The 18,609-nt window shown below is 31.4% G+C and overlaps 3 protein-coding genes, 1 long non-coding RNA gene and 1 pseudogene across 6 annotated transcripts; 4 read left to right on the top strand and 1 right to left on the bottom strand.

The window, feature by feature from the left end:
• Positions 1-830: 830 nt before the first annotated feature.
• Positions 831-2,440, top strand: LOC126664959 (uncharacterized). Its single transcript, XM_050357593.1, has 3 exons — positions 831-1,170; positions 1,272-2,099; positions 2,382-2,440. Exons 1-3 carry the CDS (start codon positions 831-833, stop codon positions 2,438-2,440), a joined length of 1,227 nt encoding a protein of 408 aa, XP_050213550.1.
• A 1,057-nt stretch (positions 2,441-3,497) lies between these two features.
• LOC126664310 (uncharacterized) lies at positions 3,498-7,016 on the top strand. 2 transcript variants are annotated; one of them, XR_008790488.1, is made up of 6 exons: positions 3,498-3,811; positions 4,278-4,356; positions 4,468-5,346; positions 5,754-5,831; positions 5,958-6,076; positions 6,726-7,016. It is a non-coding gene; the product is annotated as an uncharacterized LOC126664310 (long non-coding RNA). The 2 variants fall into 2 exon arrangements; XR_007637389.2 differs by having other exon boundaries at positions 3,498-4,356.
• A 734-nt stretch (positions 7,017-7,750) lies between these two features.
• LOC126664954 (protein FAR1-RELATED SEQUENCE 5-like) lies at positions 7,751-10,358 on the top strand. Its single transcript, XM_056104407.1, has 4 exons — positions 7,751-8,810; positions 8,916-9,826; positions 9,969-10,052; positions 10,134-10,358. Exons 1-4 carry the CDS (start codon positions 7,751-7,753, stop codon positions 10,203-10,205), a joined length of 2,127 nt encoding a protein of 708 aa, XP_055960382.1. The 3' UTR covers positions 10,206-10,358.
• Positions 10,359-11,643: 1,285 nt separating this feature from the next.
• LOC126664947 (cysteine-rich receptor-like protein kinase 10) lies at positions 11,644-15,873 on the top strand (annotated as a pseudogene).
• Positions 15,874-16,457: 584 nt separating this feature from the next.
• On the bottom strand, positions 16,458-18,362 carry LOC126664303 (cysteine-rich repeat secretory protein 38-like). Of its 2 annotated transcripts, none has more exons than XM_050356634.2 (3): positions 17,482-18,362; positions 16,979-17,059; positions 16,458-16,703 (listed from the first exon to the last, which is right to left on the bottom strand). In XM_050356634.2, exons 1-3 carry the CDS (start codon positions 18,305-18,307, stop codon positions 16,636-16,638), a joined length of 975 nt encoding a protein of 324 aa, XP_050212591.1. In that variant the 5' UTR covers positions 18,308-18,362; the 3' UTR covers positions 16,458-16,635. The 2 variants fall into 2 exon arrangements, with proteins under 2 accessions (XP_050212591.1, XP_050212593.1); XM_050356636.2 differs by having other exon boundaries at positions 16,458-16,694; positions 17,482-18,361.
• Positions 18,363-18,609: the final 247 nt, after the last annotated feature.

The following is an 18,609-nucleotide window of genomic DNA, read 5'->3' as shown; positions in this document are numbered from 1 at the left end:
TTTCATTAGAAGAGCTAAAGGTAGATCAAAAGAAGCTAAGTGTAGAAGACTTATGTTCACATTTGCTGTCTATTACATTTGGAGAGCAAGAAATGAAAAAGTCTTTAACAAATTGTTGATGTTCAAAATTGACTTCCCCAAGGCTTTTGACTCGATTAACTGGGATTACTTGCTGGGCATTCTTAGAGCTATGGATTTTCCGATTAAATGGATAAATTGGATTCAGAATGGCCTTTATTCAGGTACCACTTCTATGTTAGTTAATGATTCTCCGATGAAGCCTTTTAGCCTGAAACGGGGAGTTCGTCAAGGCGATCCTCTCTCGCCTTTTCTTTTTGTTCTCGCTCTAGAGGGTCTTAATAGCATCCTTAAAAAAACAAGTGATTTAGGGCTGATTGAAGGTTTCTCTTTTGATGATAATTTAGATCCGATTTCGCAGCTTCAATACGCGGATGACACATTACTGTTTTTGCCGTTCAACATGATTTACATCAAGAATTTGACGCGAATTCTTAGATGTTTTCAGATTATCTCCGGTCTCAAAGTAAATTTCCACAAGAGCTCTATAATGAGAATTAATTTGAGTGATTTTGATCTTGCTTTGGCTGCCAACTTCGTCGGTTGTCAAATTGACCATTTGCCTTCAAAGTACCTGGGTCTTCCGCTAGCTCAGCGTTCTATTACTTCGGGGACTTGGAACTCTATTGTTCAGCGGTTTAATCATAAATTATCTCTCTGGAAAGGCTCTCTGCTGTCTCCTGCAGGCAGATTAGTCCTCATCAACTCTGTCCTGCATAGTATTCCTGTGTACTATATGTATATCTTTTAAGATGCCAGTTGCTATTCAAAACAATTTAGAGAGCATTATGAAACGATTCTTATGGAAAGGAGATGCTTCGAATAGAGCATTTTGTAAGGTCTCCTGGAATTCGATTTGCAACGATTACAAAAATGGGGGTTTAGGCATCTTTAAGTTGCGGACGCGTAATCAAAGTTTACTCTTCAAATGGGTTTTGAAAGTGCGTTTAAATAGCCCGGATTCGCTTTGGAGTAGTGTTGTTTTTACTAGCTCTCAGATAAAAGATTGGAATTCACTTACTTCTTTGAGTCCTCCAAACCATTCTTTTATTTGGAAAGGTATTCGTTCTATTTGCTGCCTAGACATTCAAGGTTGGGGAATTTTTTTATCTCGAATATTAAATTTAATATCAAGAATGGATTATCAATTTCTTTTTGGTTTGATCGTTGGCATGCTTGTGGTATCTTGCAAGACTTATTCCCCAGAATATTCAATCTCTCGAGGAGGAAAGACGCTTGTTTCTCTGACTTTATTCGACTGCCTTTTATTTGGAGGCGAAGGCTCAGATTGAATGAAAAAGATGACTTTGACTCTTTGCTTTCTTATCTGAATATGGTGGTCCTGTCTTCTTTGCCAGATGGGATCAGGTGGTTAAAGGAAAATGGAGTGTTCTCAGCGGCAAGCTACTGCCATCTCTCCCGCAAGGTTTTGAACTCAGATCACAGATTTCAACCGCTGGAAACGGCTTCGAATAATACGCTGCTAGATGTCAGTTCAGTTTATGGGAATGTAAGATCAGCTCCTTTTTCTGTTCTCTTGACATCTATTTCTCCGCCAAGAATTTTGTTCATCGTGTGGTTGGGGTTTCATGACAGGGTTTCTTCTTTACTGCTGTTGAATAGCATAAATATTATCGCTGCAAATCAAGTTCTATGCTCTCTTTCTCTTATTCCTGAATCACAAGATCACATTTTACTTCATTGTTCCTTTGCCACATCGGTATGGAATAAAATTTTGCGCATGTTGGGTATTTCCTTTGTTATGCCGAAGTCATTAGTGTGTTTCTTCAATCTTTGGCGTTCTTTTGGCAAGTTCGGGTATTCTAAGAAGCGCTGGCAATGTTTTTGGGAAGTCACTATATGGGAAATTTGGAAATTTAGGAATCGGCGGATTTATGAAAACAAGTGTTCGGAGGTCGACGACATTGTTTTCCATAGCTTCTTGTTAACAGGGTTTTATATTAAATGTAAAATGCCAGGCTTTTCTTACTCGGGATTAGATTTGTGTAGAAATCCCGATTGTATTATGTTTTCGTGACTTTGTTTTCCTTCTCTTTGCCATAGCCTTTAGAGTGCTATTTTCGTAGCCCCTTCTTGTGCGAAAGCATTGAGTTCGGATTTCTTGCGGTCACTTCTCGTGATTTCTTAATATACATCTTTATTTATCAAAAAAAAAAAACTCTATAATTCCCATTGATAGTGTGGTGAAGAATATTTCTTTTGCAGTTAAAGCTAAAATGTAGGTAGTTAGCTGCTGCTTGTTTAGTTCTGTTGTTGTTGCCTTGTTCCCTGGTTTGTTGCAGTGAGGGCTGTTTCTAGGTTTTTCCAACTAAGTTGTATCAACTATGCTGAACTTGTTTAATTGGTCTATAGCAATTCTGCTCTTTTTGGGGATTTACCAAAAAAACTGAAAATTCAAAAAAAAGGATGAAATTTGATAAGGATTGGGATTCTCTCAAGTTTTAATAAACATGACCTATCATGTTAAGTAAATCTAGACCGTTCCTTATAATAGATGGCCCAGATTTAATTATACAACATTAACTCCTATTCTCTAAAATTCACGTGTTAAAAATCTAAACTAACACTGTTAAACTATAAAATGTTAATTATCTTGGCGCTAACTTTGCCACCACTCTGTTTCTCCAAAATTAATTTTCCCGCTAAATCATCAATTGTATCCAGTAAGAAGCAAAACATAAATAAAGTTATGTTCTGGTGTATATTATCTTTTATCAGATTACTATCTACCTTTCAAATATGAATTCTAATCTTCATTGTCAATTGCCGATACTTCCATCAAGGTATAGTAAATTACACTACCACACAAGTCACTTTGAGCAACACTAGCATAGCAACACTATTGATACTGTTGCAATAGTATATATAAGGCAACAGAAAGGTTACGGTTAAAAACCGTTGCAGAGAAATTAACAAAATTCTGAAATTTACAACATAAGACAGCAGATATGGAAAACTGCTGCATTAGCTTAAGAAAATGCAACAGTTTGACTGAATCTAGCAACACTTTTAAACTGTTGTCTTTTATCATTCATACCAAATTATATTTTTAACTATATTATAAGTTCTAATAAACAATAAACTATTTAATATTGAAATAAATGTTTAAAATTAGTAAATAACACTGTAAAAAAATTGATGTTGTAAGTACCGAATATTTGCAAAGAAATTTAATTTGGTCGCAATAAGTTTATTAACAGGGATTGTAGTTGTATCCGGTCGGAATATGTAAAAATATAAATAAAATTTAGGACTTAATTTGTTTATCCGGTTGGAATATGTAAAAATATAACTAAAATTTAGGACCTAATTTGATTCTTTTCCTCAAATAAAAAAATTTCGGGTCGCAATAGCCTAAATTTATACTCAAGTTAAAGAGGAAGAAGAAAATCATAGCATTCCATATAACGAGTCAAAAAGCCATGGACCCTCTTTTTCAACCTAACTTTCTGTTATGTTGTGTACTGCTCTGCTATTGCCGTTACTCTTTTCCAACTCTTCTCATTTCTAATCTCTCTCGCCTTCGCCGGAGATTTCTCTCGTCATTTCCTGCCGCCACAATTTCCGCCGCTAAGAATGCCACAGCCAAGGCTTCCCATACTAAAGAGGAAGATTATCTCAACGCGGTAATCAAAGATCGAATCCAATTGTTCGAATCCAACAAAGAACAGCAAATCCCGCGCTTTCAATCGCTCGAGCACGACACAATTAAGTAAGACTAACAAAATTAACAAAACTCCACTTCTTTCATTGCTAATGCATCGAAGTTTTCGTTTAATTAATTTGAATTGTAATTATTTAGTTTGTTTTTGTAGGATTAGCTTTGGGATATGAATAGGTTTGTTTTTCCATTTTTTCTCCGTCTCTCTTCCTTAATTTCACTTTTTAGCAAAGTTAATCCAAGTGTTTGTAGAAATGTCTCAATGAAACTTGCTGTCAATTCAGTACTATTACTATCCTAGCATTTCACATCTTGAATTTAGAAGTGTATTGATCTATAAATTTTTAGGTTTTAGAAGTGTATTGATCCATAATATTTTAGGTTTTAGAACTGTATTCATCTGTAATCTGTATACTTGATTAATAATGGAATTGATTAATGATATTTGTGGTTTCGTTTTGTGCTAAAAAATTATCTGAGTGTACATGTTTATCCTTATCGTCAATTTTTTAATTAGATACTGATTTCACTGTCGGCTGTTCAAGCAACTACAATTACTTGCTTCGACTCATATATCTTCTTGCTCTTTATTTCAGGTATGTGTTTATAGTATCTGCTAATCATTGATTTGCTAATCTTTTCTTATTTATCATTTGTTTTATTGATATTTTTGGTGATGAGTGATTGATCTGTGAAAAAAACCAAAGGGCGAGAGAGGGGGAGCTGCAGCCAAACACCGCTGCTCGCTGCCGGAGTCGATATTGACGCTAATGCTGACGCCAAAGACCTGCTCGTTGCTGATGTCGATATCGACGTCGTTGTTGACGCAAAAGCCTGTGCTCGCTGCCGACGCGAAAGGCGGTGCTTGATGCCAACGACGATGTTAAGGCCATCGCTCAGATGGTTACGTAGGTTTAACTGTAAAATTAATTGTTTGTTTGCATTTGTTTTATTTGATGTTAATTAGGTTTAACTGTAATTCTTTTATATTTGGTTTAATTTAGATGGTTAAATCCTTTCTATGTGAGGAAAGGATTAAAAAGATATGATTCGCATTGAAGAAGACCACCAAGTTTTAAGGTGTAAAAATGAAATCTCTATATGTGGGCAAACATTTTGATAAAAATATAAATATCTTTTGGAATTAATGTATGGTATAAGCTCAAGGTCATTATGCTGGACTATATGCGTGATTGTACTATCTGTGGGTTATTTGACCTGTAGGTCATGCTTGTGTGTTGGAGTGATAATCTAAACTTGAGTTTTATATGAGGGTTGATACAGCTCTATATTAGCTGCTTATGTTCTTTGAACTAATACTATCTACCTATATGTTTATTTTTTTATGGCTGCTTGGTCATTTTAAGTGATTCATTTGTTGTATATTGTAGGTGTTTTGGAGAACATCTCCTTATGCCCCTTTTTGTGTGTACAATTTTTGTATTATTGAAAGCTTTATTTTATGGAAAGCTTTATTTTAAAACTGGAGCATGGTCTCGTATATTCAAGATCATCGATCTCGGAGCTGCTGCAAATTTATGGGTCGGAATCAACTATATTCCAAATGAGTTTCTTTTGGATCCAAGGTATTCTAATTTTCAGCATAATGCACTAGCATATTATTGAAGTCTGATTGAATAAGCTTAATGTCTCTCACCTTTATCAACATCAATGGTCTCAGTAATTGCATAAAGCTCTTACTTCTATCGCCACCATTTTGTTTTTTCTAATATAAATTTTTTAATCTTTGTGGCTGAATGGACACGGAAAACTCCTATTTTTAATTTGGCGATTATGATATTTTTCCATCCCTTTTCAGATATGCTGCACTAGAAATAATCTTTCCCAATCATATATATATTTGAATTGACTTCTACCTTTTTATAATGGAATGGAAAGCATTGGACAATCCATATGAATACGAGTTGCCTTGTACAACTTCTTAGTCCATTATTTTATTGTTGTGATATTTGTGCAATGCAATCTATTTCAGGTTGATTGGGGATCATTATATAAATGTAACGGCGGAGGAAAAATTGACCATGATTTAGCCTAATTTTTTTTACAAATGGTGAGTAACAAAAACTGCTGAGTTACTTTAGTTACTGTGTTAAATTCACGGAATGCACTGAGTCATGGTTATGTCTTGTTGATATTCTAAATAAGCTTGAAGTGAGAAGACTTTTTTTTGTTCCAGGCATTTTCAGAAAAGGTATATAGTTCCTTCGGAAAGAAAAAGATGGGTTTAATTTATATGAATTCTACTCCGGCGCCTGTGGATGCTTTTCAGATATTTGATGGCAACTGGCTTTTGTTGTAAGTTATTTCTTGCGCTATATCCTTGTTAGCCTGCTTATTTTTAAGTTTTTCTAATAATGCCCAAGCAAAACGGAACTTCTATTAAAAAACAAATAAATAATCAATTATAGATTATTGTTGATTTCCCGTCATTTTTGTATTAATTATTTACATGCATGAGTTTGGTTTGTCTTATATTGTTAAATAACTTGTAGATTCATACTGTTGGTCTATTGATATAATGTCAAAGCCTATTTATAATGTTGGCATTCAAATATTTAACCCTTGCCATGTTGGTTGATGTGTTTTAATGTTGTATGTTATCATTGAGAAATATTCAATAGGTTAATTCTCATCTCGATGATTTTGAATGATGAGACGGGTCCTTATATGACACTTTAGAATTACAAAAGTTTATGATTTGTTTGTTTACTTTGAGATCTAGCTATTCTTATATTTATTTATGGCAACTATCAACTACAATGTGATTCTATGATGAGTTCCCATGTTAAGCAAGATTGTAAGTTTCTCGTGTATAGCTCTATTTTTGCAATTAGAAATTGTTGCTACTCTACTTTTGTTGAATTAATTTTGTGTTATATCCAATTAGTGGTTTATTAATTCTTATCGTTCTTCATACTAATTTCTGGTGCACTCCAAATTACAGGAGCTCCAAAACAATGGAAGTGATGCTTTTTCCACTGTTATAGGTGAGAGGCCTCCCGGTTGTGCACTTCTTTATGGAAGAGGGGTTACGATAAGCAATTTGAAGAACAAAGAAGGAAGCAGTTCTTCAATAATTTTGATGGAATATTTTCCGTTTTTGGTGAATATTTTTTGTTTTTGGTGTAAAGAATGAAATATTTTTGTGATGTAATAGATGAATGGAGTATTTTCGTGATGTAATGGATGAAATATTTTTCGATTTTGACTTTAATCAATATTTTCCGTTTTTTAATTTTAGTGAATATTTTATGTTTCTAATTTTAGTGAATGTTTTCTGGTTCTAAATTTAGCGAATAATTCGGTTTTTAATTTTTATTCCTCAAATAAAAACCGTTGTCTTTTCTATATAAACCGTTGCTTAAAGTTTTAGTCAAGCCATTGCAAATAGTATATATAAGTGTTGCATAAAGTACTATATAAACCGTTGCCTTATAAAAAGGACTGCTGCCTAAACTACGTTATTCAACTGTTACATAAGATGTTTAAAACCGCTGCCTTTGTTATTAATTGCAACGGTTTTATTTCTATTACTATAGATTAAAAAATCTGTTGCAATAGCTATTAAAACCTATTGCAGCGGCCGCAAATGTAGCTGATTTAAAACCGTTGCAGTAGACTTACGGCAACGGTTTTTGTACATTATGCAACAGTTATCCACTGTTGCCGAAAGTGAGTTATGTAGTAGTGTTATAATCTTAATTTTAACTTTAATTTTGTGTAATTGAGTTCTCTAAAATCTTGAATTACAAAATACTTCACCCAGATAAAAAAGACGTGTAGTGACAATAATCATTGGAATTTCTAATACTTTGTACCATTTCTATAGCACACTTGCACTATATTTTGCTATGTCAAACCATTTCCTTGGTTGTAATTAAACTATATTTGTTTATGCTAAAATTAACAATTAATTATGTTTTATGCAGTTCTAATTATGTACAAGATGGTTTAATTCCTAAAATTGGCATGGAATTTGATACTATTGAAGATGCATGGCAATTTTGGATGGCTTATGGTGCGAGAAATGGTTTTGATAGTCGAAAGCAATGGTTTAATAAGAACAAAAAAGATGGAAAAATATCATCCGCCCGATTTGTTTGCAATAAAGAGGGATCACGAAGAGAAGACAAACGTGACAATTTGACTAAACATCCTCGAGCTGAGACTAGAACAAATTGTCCTGCACGCGTAGGAATCACCTTTGTGAAGGAAAGCGAAAAATATAAGATACATGATCTTGTAGTTGATCATAATCACTATCTTCATCTTTCAGAGACTGCCCATATGATGTCATCTCAACGGAAAATATCGAAAGCGCAAGCATTTGAAATTGATCTGGCTGATGCATCCGGAATTAAGACAAAATCATCTTATGAACTAATGAGTAGACATAATGGAGGAAAATCAAGCGTTGGCTATATTTTATTGGACCAAAAGAATTATCTTCGACGTAAACGACAACGAGACTTAATGTATGGAGAAGCCGGAAGCTTGTTAAGGTACTTTCAACAACAATCATTAGATAATCCGTCTTTTTTTTATGCTGTTCAGTTGGATGAAGATGAACAAATAACAAATATTTTTTGGGCTGATGCAAGAATGATAATTGATTATGCTCATTTTGGTGATGTGATTACTTTTGACACCACATATAGCACAAATAAAGAATTTAGGCCTCTTGGTGTATTTATAGGCTTCAATCATCATCGAGAAATTACTATTTTTGGGGCTGCTCTTTTATACGATGAGACATGTGAATCTTTTGCATGGTTGTTTAGAACATTTTTAGAGGCCCACAAGCAAAAGAAGCCAAAAACTATCTTCACTGATCAAGATCTAGCAATGGCTAGTGCCTTGACTGAAATAATGCCAGAAACATATCATGGCTTATGTACTTGGCATATAATGCAAAATGCTGTTAAGAATTTAGGAAATTTGTTGAAGGATGGTTCAAATCTTCTTAAAGACTTGAAAGCTTGTATTTATGCGTATGATGAAGAAGTAACATTTCAAGCCGCTTGGGAAGGTATGCTTTGTCGTTACAACATCCAAGATAATAATTGGTTAAATAGAATTTACAAGGTGAAAGAAAAATGGGCTAAGTGTTATATGAAAAATACGTGCACTTTAGGAGTGCGTAGTACACAACTTAGTGAAAGTTTAAATGGAGACTTGAAGGATTATTTGAAATCAGATTTGGACATTTCTCAATTTTTTAAGCACTTTGAACGAGTTTTAGAGGATAAGCGCTATAATGAATTAAAGGCTGAGTATAGCTCAAGAGAAAAGTTGCCTAAATTAAGAATGCAGAAATCTCCGTTGTTACAACAAGCTGCAAAAATCTATACTCCGCCTATTTTTGAGTTATTTCAGAATGAATATGACTGGTCATTAGCAGCCTTCATAAAAAGTCGACAAGAGATTCAAGAAAGTTATGAATATAGTGTTGCAATTTTTGACCGTGAAGGAGTGTACAATGTCAAAGGGGTTCCATCAGCAGAAACAGTCACATGTAGTTGCAAGAAATTTGAAACTTTTGGTATTCTATGTTGTCATGCTTTGAAAGTTCTTGATGTGATGGATATAAAACTAATTCCTGACCATTACATTGTGAAGAGGTGGACAAGAAAAGCAAAGAGTGAAAATGTAGAGAATGTTAGTGGAAAGATAGTTCATGAAGATGTTAAATTGGTTGTGACACAACGCTATAGATATCTTTGCTCTAAATTAGTGAAATTGGCATCTGCAGCATCTGAATTTGAGGATACATATAAGTTAATTGATGAAGCTATTGATGAGTTAAACAAGCAAATTACAGCGATGGGTTCAAAGTTCAGCAATTGTTCCGAAGATAACCAAAAGACATGTTCCTCCTTGTCAGAAAAAAGAGTTGAGGTGGAAAATTTGATTAAGAATGTGAAGGGCTTAAAGAAAAGAACCGGTCGGAAAGGTCGAAAACGACTAAAAAGTTCGGTTGAAACCCAACATAATAAGAAGACAAAGAAAACAAAGAAAGATCATCATAAGAATGAAATTAAAAAGGTTTGTATACTTCAATTTACTTATAAGCTTTTACATAAAAATATTCTTATCTATAGGTTTTTTAATAATAACTTGTTTGTTTTAAGTAACTTTTGCCTTTTAAATTTTATCCTGACTGAATTCCTATGTGTTTTTTTGACAGAATTCAGACAATTTTTCATTGTTGCCACAAAGTTCAAATTATATGAACAATTCTTCTCAAAATACTTTCGATCAGTTTTATGTGGTAAGCTTTCATTCTTAAATAGATAGTTGATTAAATGCGGAAATTCTATAAATTAATACAAAGTATATTTCTTATATGTAGGCTGTTATGGGTGGAAGTCAAGTATTGCCAATGGATTCCATACAATCATTGCATAAGTCAAATATTGTATGAAGTGTTTTTTCAAGATAATTACTTTTTTAAAGGCCATTTATTTTGATTCAGATGTCAAACTATTTATAATGACCAGAGATAGTTGTAAGTGGTATTTTATTAGTTTGTGGTTATGTCTTCAGAAGATATTATTCTTAATATTTTCAAACTCTTTGCTGCAATTTATGGTTTATGTATTTAAAAAGTTTCTCTTTTTCATTTCTCGTTTATGATTCTGAGAAGATATCTTTTTTTGTTCTTTGTAGTGATGTAATTCTGGTTTATGAATTTCTAATTTTATTATAAGCTGTTTAAAGTTTCAACATAACTACAAAAATATGGTGTTCTGGATTTTGCTTAAATATATCATCTGATTATACTCATTTTGTTCTTTTATTGGTTCTTTGTTATATTTGGATTTTATTGAAGAGTGGAGTGGTGGCAGATTTAACGGGAAGTCAGTTTTGATGTTTATCAAAACTCTAAACGGTGTTAGTTTAGATTTTTAACACGTGAATTTTAGAGAATAGGAGTTAATGTTGTATAATTAAATCTGGGCCATCTATTGTAAGGAACGGTCTAGATTTACTTAACATGATAGGTCATGTTTATTAAAACTTGAGAGAATCCCAATCCATTTGATAATGGCTTAAGGTCTGAAAAACTACCGACCTTTCAAATTTTTTTCAATAGCACCCTCACCTTGGATATTTCGCCGTCACAAATTGCAGGTTTTATTGTAGTGCTATAATTTTTAGTCTCTTTTCAATAATATCATGACCTTGTGAAATCGCTAATTTTCTCCATATTTGTACCTTTCACATTCAATTGTACCAAAATTTGTAAATTGGATTCTATTCCGCTCGGAAAAAAAAATTAAAATAACCCTTATAAGTGACTTATGTGAACTTTTTTTCACTCGAAAAAATCAAAACGAACAACTTATTTGAATTTTTTTCGAATGAAAAAGAGGTTTAGTTTAGTATTTATAGTATAATTGAAAGTGAAAAGTGCATATTTGGACAAAATTAACAATTTTACCGGTTTATTATGTCATTGAAAAGAGTAAAAGATGAGTGCTTTCAATACATTTTGCCTAACTGTTATATAGAAACAATATAGTTTGATAACCAAAAAAAATTAATTAATTTTATGTTAGTGTACTAATTGAAAAACAATGAAATTTTGACTCCAGCAGAAAAGAAGAAAATTTCATCAATAATTATTATTATCATTACTGTCGTTCCTTTACTCGGCTTCTCGCTGTTTGGCCGTGTATTATACATATTTTTCAAGAGGAACAAGCGAAAAAGTAAGTTAATTTTCTTGGTTTTTAATCTTTAATTTCATGCCTTTATTTCTAACAACAGAACTTAATATTTGATCTCATTTGGAATAGAATCTTCTCCTTCAAATTCTAATAAACACCGTGAAGAAATTGGTTGTGAAAATACGGATGATATTATGAGTACTCCTGATTCATTGCAATTCGACATCGGAACCATCCGACTTGCAACAAATAATTTCTCCGACGATAATAAAATTGGAGAAGGTGGATTCGGCCTTGTTTACAAGGTAATTAAATATCAAGAATCAGAATTCTCATGACCCCTTATCAGCAAAATTGATAGGAATTTTCATTCTGAAACGAAAATTAAAGTTTAGTATAAACAAATTAAAATTTAGCAACTAAATTATTATTAAACTAAAGTTTAGTGTTATAAAAATTTAAATTTTTGACTTGTCATTATTCAAACATGATATAATTTTGGGTTAATTGCTAAAGTTTATGATTTATTATACAGTTAACCCAATATTTTAAGACCTTCATTTGTACACATCTGCAATTATTGCAATATACTCCAATATTTTTCAGGGTAGGCTTCCCGATGGATCAGCAATTGCAGTTAAAAGATGGTCAAGTACTTCTAGACAAGGAGAAGCAGAATTTAAAAATGAAGTTATGTTAGTAGCCATGCTTCAACACAGGAATTTGGCTAGGCTTCTAGGGTTTTGCTTCGAGCACAGAGAAAAGCTTCTCATCTATGAGTTTGTTCCTAACTCGAGTCTCGATTATTACATTTTTGGTAATGTATCTAATAAATTCGAAATCAATTTGTAATTTTTTATAGATTATTTATAGTAATTTTTATATTTTTCCTGAATTTATAGACCCAAATAGACGAGTAATTCTGGATTGGAAGATGAGAGTGAAAATTATTGAAGGCATAGCTCGAGGAATTCTTTACCTTCACGAAGATTCTCGAACTCGGATTATTCATCGTGACCTTAAAGCTAGCAATATTCTATTAGATGAATAAATGAATCCAAAAATTTCAGATTTCGGAATTGCAAGGTTGTCTGCAGTGGATCGATCCCAAATTGCTACGCGAAGAATTGTGGGCACCGTGTAAGTATATTATAGTAGGCCGATATCCGCGTTTGTGCGGATATAGTTCTATAGATTATTTATAATTATTTTTTTCAAAATTAAAATTTTTTAACTTATACGATACTTTCTTGAAGCTTTTACTTGACATGACAGTTGAATTAGTTGATATGATAAATACCTGGCCAAATCACCAAAAAATACCAAATATTTGCATTTTTTTGTGTCAGTTATAGCTAAACCTTTTTAACTCACTAGATTTAGTAATTTTGGACATATTTTGTTTTTTTTAGCCATTTTTAAATTGAACCGATTTTTTTATCCCGTCGTCCATATCATTGCCAACTAAGCAATTGGTTGACATGTCTAGGTTAGATTTGACTATAACTGACACGAAAGGCATAGGTTTGGTATGTTTTGGTTAATTAACCTAATTTTAAAATCAAACCAATTTTTAAATTTAATAATTAGTAAATAAATTATATTGTTTATGAAATTCATATATACTTAAAAGTAATTAATATTTTCTATTTAAAACTAATTAAAATAATCTAATTTTTTATTAAATCTAATTAAATCTAGTGAATTTGTATTATAATATATTTAATGAATATATAATTAATTTAAATTTTATTAAAAAATAATCATAAAACGGCTTATTCATCTTAGGATTTATATTTTTAAAATTTTAGATGTCGGTCCTCCGCACCCGTCGCAACGTAAAATTTAGTTGTTCGGCGGAACTGAGTTTGTCTACTCAGTTACCGTTTGGAACCCCATAATTATTTTCTCTAGTAAAGTGAAACAAATTACTTATCCTCTTCCATATTCTTCTAAAGAGACAAAATAAAACGTTTTTGTTGAAAAGAAAATGTCGTTATATTATAACAGTCACCATAGTTTTATGATATTACATCATTAATTATTTTTGTTATTGTTTTTATAAGAAAAATAATATTTTTTCAAAAAAAATCATAAATAATTTTTGAAATAAAAATAAAAAGTAATTTAAATTATTTTTAAATTACAGTAAAATATTTATAGCTATTTTTTAAAATAAATTATAAAAATAATATGATATAATAAAATTTAAGTTAAAATAAATATATTTAAAATGGATAAAAAAAATTCAATATGGTTTATTTGATTTAAAATCTTAACATTTCTTTTTGATTTATAATCTACTAAAACAAAAATATTGAGCTTTTACATATAATTGAATCAAAATTTATTACATCATCTAAATACGTTTACAAAAGAATTTGAATTTATAGTTTTTTTTAAGTTGTTTTAAGAATACATGTACATTTACATATACTTATAAATATTTTGTAATTGAACTAACATTTTTAATTATTTTTAAAATTTATTGTGAATTATTTTATGATTTTTTTAAAAGAAGATTAAATTAGGGACCCAAATTAAATTTTATTTTTTAACTAGCATACCCTAATTGACGGAAAAAGAGACTTATTTATTATTCGTTGAATATATAATTAACTTAAATTTTATTTAAAAAAAATCAAAATACGTCATATCCATCCCGAAATTTATATTTTTATATCCATCAAATATATTATAAAACAAATTTATTAGATTTAATTAGGTTTAGTAAAAAAATTAGAATAATTTTTTGATGATATTAGATTAATTTTAATTAGTGTTAAATTAAAAATATTAATTACTGAATTTCATAAATAATATAATTAATTAAATAATTATTAAATTTTAAAATTGGTTTAATTTTAAAATTAGGTTTATTCACCTAAAAATATCAAACATATGTCTCTTGTGTCAGTTATAGCCAAATCTAATCTAAACATGTCAGCTGACATGTCAGCCAAATCTAATCTAAACATATCAGCTGACATGTCAGCCAATTTCTTAGTTAGCAGTGATGTGAACGATATGGTGTCAAAAATATCGGTTCGGTTCAAAAATGGCTAAAAAAATAGAATATGGTCAAAATAGCTAAATTTGGTGAGTTAAAAAGGTTTGGTTATAACTGACATAAGACGTAAATGTTTGGTATTTTTAGGTGATTTGGCCTATATACTTTATGGACTGATGGACATCATTATAAAAAATAGCTCGTGTTTTAAATAAAAAAAATAATCTTATAAAATAACTTTAATTTAGGTTAGTTGGTAATACTGAATATAATTAGAGTTAAAAAAATGTTTATATGTAATGTATAAAACTTGTGCATTTGTAATTATATGCAAATATAAATGCACAGTATCAACTTGTTAATTCCTATATATTACACCAAATGTGTCTGTTTAAAAACAAATGTTGGGAGATGATTGATAAAAAAATTAGGTTAATTGATTAAAATAAAATTACGATGATAGATTAAATTTAGGTTTAATTATCCAATATTCTTTTTTACTTTTTTTTTAATTCAATTTCAATTATAACCATTTTTTTTTCAAACTCAACCTTTAGTCCATTTTTTAAGTTCCAGTTTGAATTATAGTCATCTTTATTTGTGCAGCGGGTATATGCCTTCAGAATATGCGATGCATGGGCGATTTTCAATAAAATCTGATGTATTTAGCTTTGGTGTATTAGTATTGGAAATTATGAGTGGTCAAAAAGTTACTCGTTTCCACAGTGGCGAAGCAGGGGAGAATCTTTTAACCTATGTAAATATTTTTACCTAAACCTTACAAGAAAAAAGCAATTTATTGTCAAATTCACAAAGAAAATTATCGTCCCGAAGTTTTTGATGGATTTATGACGGAAACCGCGCGTTGTCTTAAATTCTCAAAAATGGATCATAAATTGAATTTCTTTTAGTTCTTGAAATCTAGAATTAAAATTAGTTGACCCTCTTGATTGTATTTTGCAGACATGGAGAATTTGGAATGAAAAAAGACCGTTAAATCTGATAGATGAAATTCTATTGAGTATTAGTTCAAATCAAGATATGACAAGATTTATTCATGTAGCTTTATTATGTGTTCAAGAAGATGTCGCACAAAGACCTACAATGGCTTCTATTGTTATGATGCTCAATAGTCACTCTGTCTCTCTTCCGCTACCCTTAAGACCTGCATATCTTTTGCATAGCACAGTAGATATAGAGCCGGAAAGCTCGTCTATTTCAGATGCAATCATGACCGGTGAATCATATCGGTAAATGAAGTTTCATTTAGCCAACAAGCTCCTCGATGATTATATACGTTGAAATCTTATTCAATTGCATCATTGATGTGGATGTTTCTCCAACGTTCTGTGAATTAGTAAGTCATGTAAAGAATTGTGGGTAATTGATTAATTGTAGCAGTTATTAAACTACCGCCTTATTTCATTTTGATGTCAATTTTTGATTTGTTTTATTTTAATTATAAAAATGTAATTTTATTTTGACTAGATTGTTTCAGATCAAAAATGCATATGTGCCAATCGATTTTTACTAATTTTTATATCAAAAATTACTATATATGCACAATCAAGAAAAAATAGATATAGCAAAAGTAGCAAAAACCGACTGCAGCGTGGCAAAAATAAGGACAAATATATATATTTTTAACGTGAAATAAGTAAAAGAATTTTGGATAATTGATTCTTGAAATTACTAAACTATTGTCTTATTTTATTTTGATGACCAAACTTTAATTTGATTTATTTTAGTTATTAAAACTTAATTTAATTTTAACGAAAGATTTCCAAATAAAATTACATACATGACAATCCATTTTTACTAATTTTTGCTTAAAAACTTGTCACGTATGCATATTCAGCAAAAAGAAAAACAGAACGGCAAAAACAGATTCCCGCACGGTAAAAACAAGTAAAAAGCAATTGTCACGTATGCAATTTTTATCTGAAAAACCTCTCGTATACTCGAACACATCAATGATGCAATAAGGCGATAATTTTCCATGAAAGATGACTATTTTTATTCATGCCTCAAACCCACAAACTAAAGTATTTAAATTTTTTTCCTTCTACTTCATGATGGCAGAGCAAAATTGATTATACAGAGCTAAACTGATTCAACCTTAGCTTCTCCTAATTGCTCTTGCAATCTTGTAACAAAACAAATGGAAAAGACTAAAGTGAGACAAGCAAAACACAGAAGATGAAAGCCATAGCCGTGTTACTTCTTCTTCCTGCAAAACCTAAATGAAAATATTATTAGAGCTGAATTATTCAATCAACGTTTTTTGTTTCGAAAACGTGTTAGAAACTTGGCGTTCTGGACAACTTTTTTTTTTATTAACATAGGAAACCTTAAATAGCACTGTTTCGCTGTGTCCGTGTCCAAATGTCCCATTTTTTTCATATCCGTGTCTATTCTACATAGATTAGCATCAAAGACCAAGTAAACTGTACAGGCGAACCTGCAAAAATCCTAATACGATTTTAACAAAAAAGTAGAACAGAGAAGCCATACCTGCTATGCTAGCTGCATTGTTGTTAGGCTGAGGTGTTGCCGTTTGCGAGGATGGTGGTGGAGTTAATAGCGGCACTGGAGCTAATTTACATAAAAAAAACAAGTTTTAATGATTTAATTTGTTCTAAAATAAGAACAAAATTATGTCATTGGTGTATAATTTTTTTTTTTTACTAACTTTTCTTTTTTAAAATATAATTTTTAAGTTTTTTTTTATAAAGATATCAAATTAGAACTTTTAATTATTTTTTCATCATCCATCATAATCCACATGTTTATTTAGATCTTATTGTCATATTTGCAAAAAAAAAAAATATCATATGCAAACGATAAATTTATCTATACAAAATTAAATTGACAAAACATATAAATAATTTTTTTTTATTAGTAGTTTGGTGATGGAAAATGATTAAAAACAGTCGTTTGATATAATTTTTAATAGCTAATTTTAAAAATTTCAGACACTTCTAATTTAATTTTTTAAAATAAACAAAAAATATTACCCGTTGGGCTGCCTGAACCCGATGGAGGAGGTTGCGGTGATGGTGATGTTGGTGGTGACGGTGAAGGTGATGGTGACATGATGCCAGAGTCATAAAACTGCTCTATCTCATATCTAAATTGGCAGCTAGGTGTAATTACTCTCCCTCCTTGCTTCCCGTAAAGATATTGCGGAATCAATGCCGTTGCGTTATTGAGGCAATCATTGCAATCCCGCTTCGACAAATCGGGAGTGCATTGCGTCAATGCATATAGAGTTTGATTGTTGTTTACAACTGCGTTATTTGCAGCGAACTTTCTAACAGAATCACCGGACGCGGTGCTGTTTTTCAAGTCATCTAACAAAACGTTTAGCACCTGATTGAACTCATTTACGTCGGATACGTTGTTAATGTTGAACATAAAAGCGGCAGGACGAAATTCCATGTTGCCTAAAATGGAACGACCGGAGTATCTTAACATACAGTCATCGTACCAAGTGATGGCCTCTTTCTGATTCGGACAGCTTTGCGTTAGCCCTAGGGTAGCGTTGTTAATGCAACTCCTGCAAGTATCTGGCGTTTTGTCGCCTCTACAAAGGGCGATTGTGTTTACTTTATCTGTGTTCTGGCCGTACGAATCACTATAAAATCCGCCTTTATTGGTGGTTTTGACGTTGGAGGAAAGGGTAGTGAAGAGACGGTCGAGATTTGATTTGTATGTACTGTTACTCGTGAAATTACCCGTTTCGGCGCAGAAAGAAAACAGGGGATCGGGCTGTGCTAAGGTGAGGAAAACAAGTTGGATGAATGTAAAATGAAATAAAAACATCAAACTTGAAAAATCCATTTAAATTGTCTCTTGAGGATTATGATTTTTCTAGTGTTCACCTTCTGTTTTAAAACAAAATGACTCATTAATTTTGATTCTGAATGGTTGAGTCTTGACCAAGACTTAATTTGAAGCATTAATTTCGTCCTCTAGATTATTTCAGCTGGGGTCGCTTGTACCAAGTCAATGAAGCAAGTCAAGCTACTATGAGTTGTCCATTGTTGTTAATGGGAGAAATTTTAATAAAAAAATTGTTATTATTTTGAAATAAAAATGTTTTGCCTTCAGAATTTAGATGTATGTATTTAAATTATTTTGAA

This window comes from Mercurialis annua, linkage group LG1-X (genome assembly GCF_937616625.2).
Source record: "Mercurialis annua linkage group LG1-X, ddMerAnnu1.2, whole genome shotgun sequence".
NCBI lineage: Eukaryota > Viridiplantae > Streptophyta > Magnoliopsida > Malpighiales > Euphorbiaceae > Mercurialis > Mercurialis annua.
Note: the sequence above shows the minus strand (reverse complement) of the source record. Positions and strands in the feature narration are given on the sequence as shown.

Bases quoted from the DNA above. Each gene is read 5' to 3' on its own strand.
- LOC126664303 (XM_050356634.2), bottom strand. From the start codon at position 18,307: ATGGATTTTTCAAGTTTGATGTTTTTATTTCATTTTACATTCATCCAA. The intron at 17,060-17,481 runs GTAATATTTTTT...TATGTAAATTAG, and splicing joins GGGTTCAGGCAGCCCAACGG to CTCCAGTGCCGCTATTAACT. The intron at 16,704-16,978 runs GTATGGCTTCTC...ATTTTCATTTAG, and splicing joins CAATGCAGCTAGCATAGCAG to GTTTTGCAGGAAGAAGAAGT.
- LOC126664954 (XM_056104407.1), top strand. From the start codon at position 7,751: ATGGAATTTGATACTATTGAAGATGCATGGCAATTTTGGATGGCTTAT. The intron at 8,811-8,915 runs GTATGCTTTGTC...CGTGCACTTTAG, and splicing joins ATTTCAAGCCGCTTGGGAAG to GAGTGCGTAGTACACAACTT. The intron at 10,053-10,133 runs GTAAGCTTTCAT...TCTTATATGTAG, and splicing joins CTTTCGATCAGTTTTATGTG to GCTGTTATGGGTGGAAGTCA.
- LOC126664959 (XM_050357593.1), top strand. From the start codon at position 831: ATGCCAGTTGCTATTCAAAACAATTTAGAGAGCATTATGAAACGATTC. The intron at 1,171-1,271 runs GTTGGGGAATTT...GTATCTTGCAAG, and splicing joins TTGCTGCCTAGACATTCAAG to ACTTATTCCCCAGAATATTC. The intron at 2,100-2,381 runs GTATTATGTTTT...GGTTTGTTGCAG, and splicing joins TTTGTGTAGAAATCCCGATT to TGAGGGCTGTTTCTAGGTTT.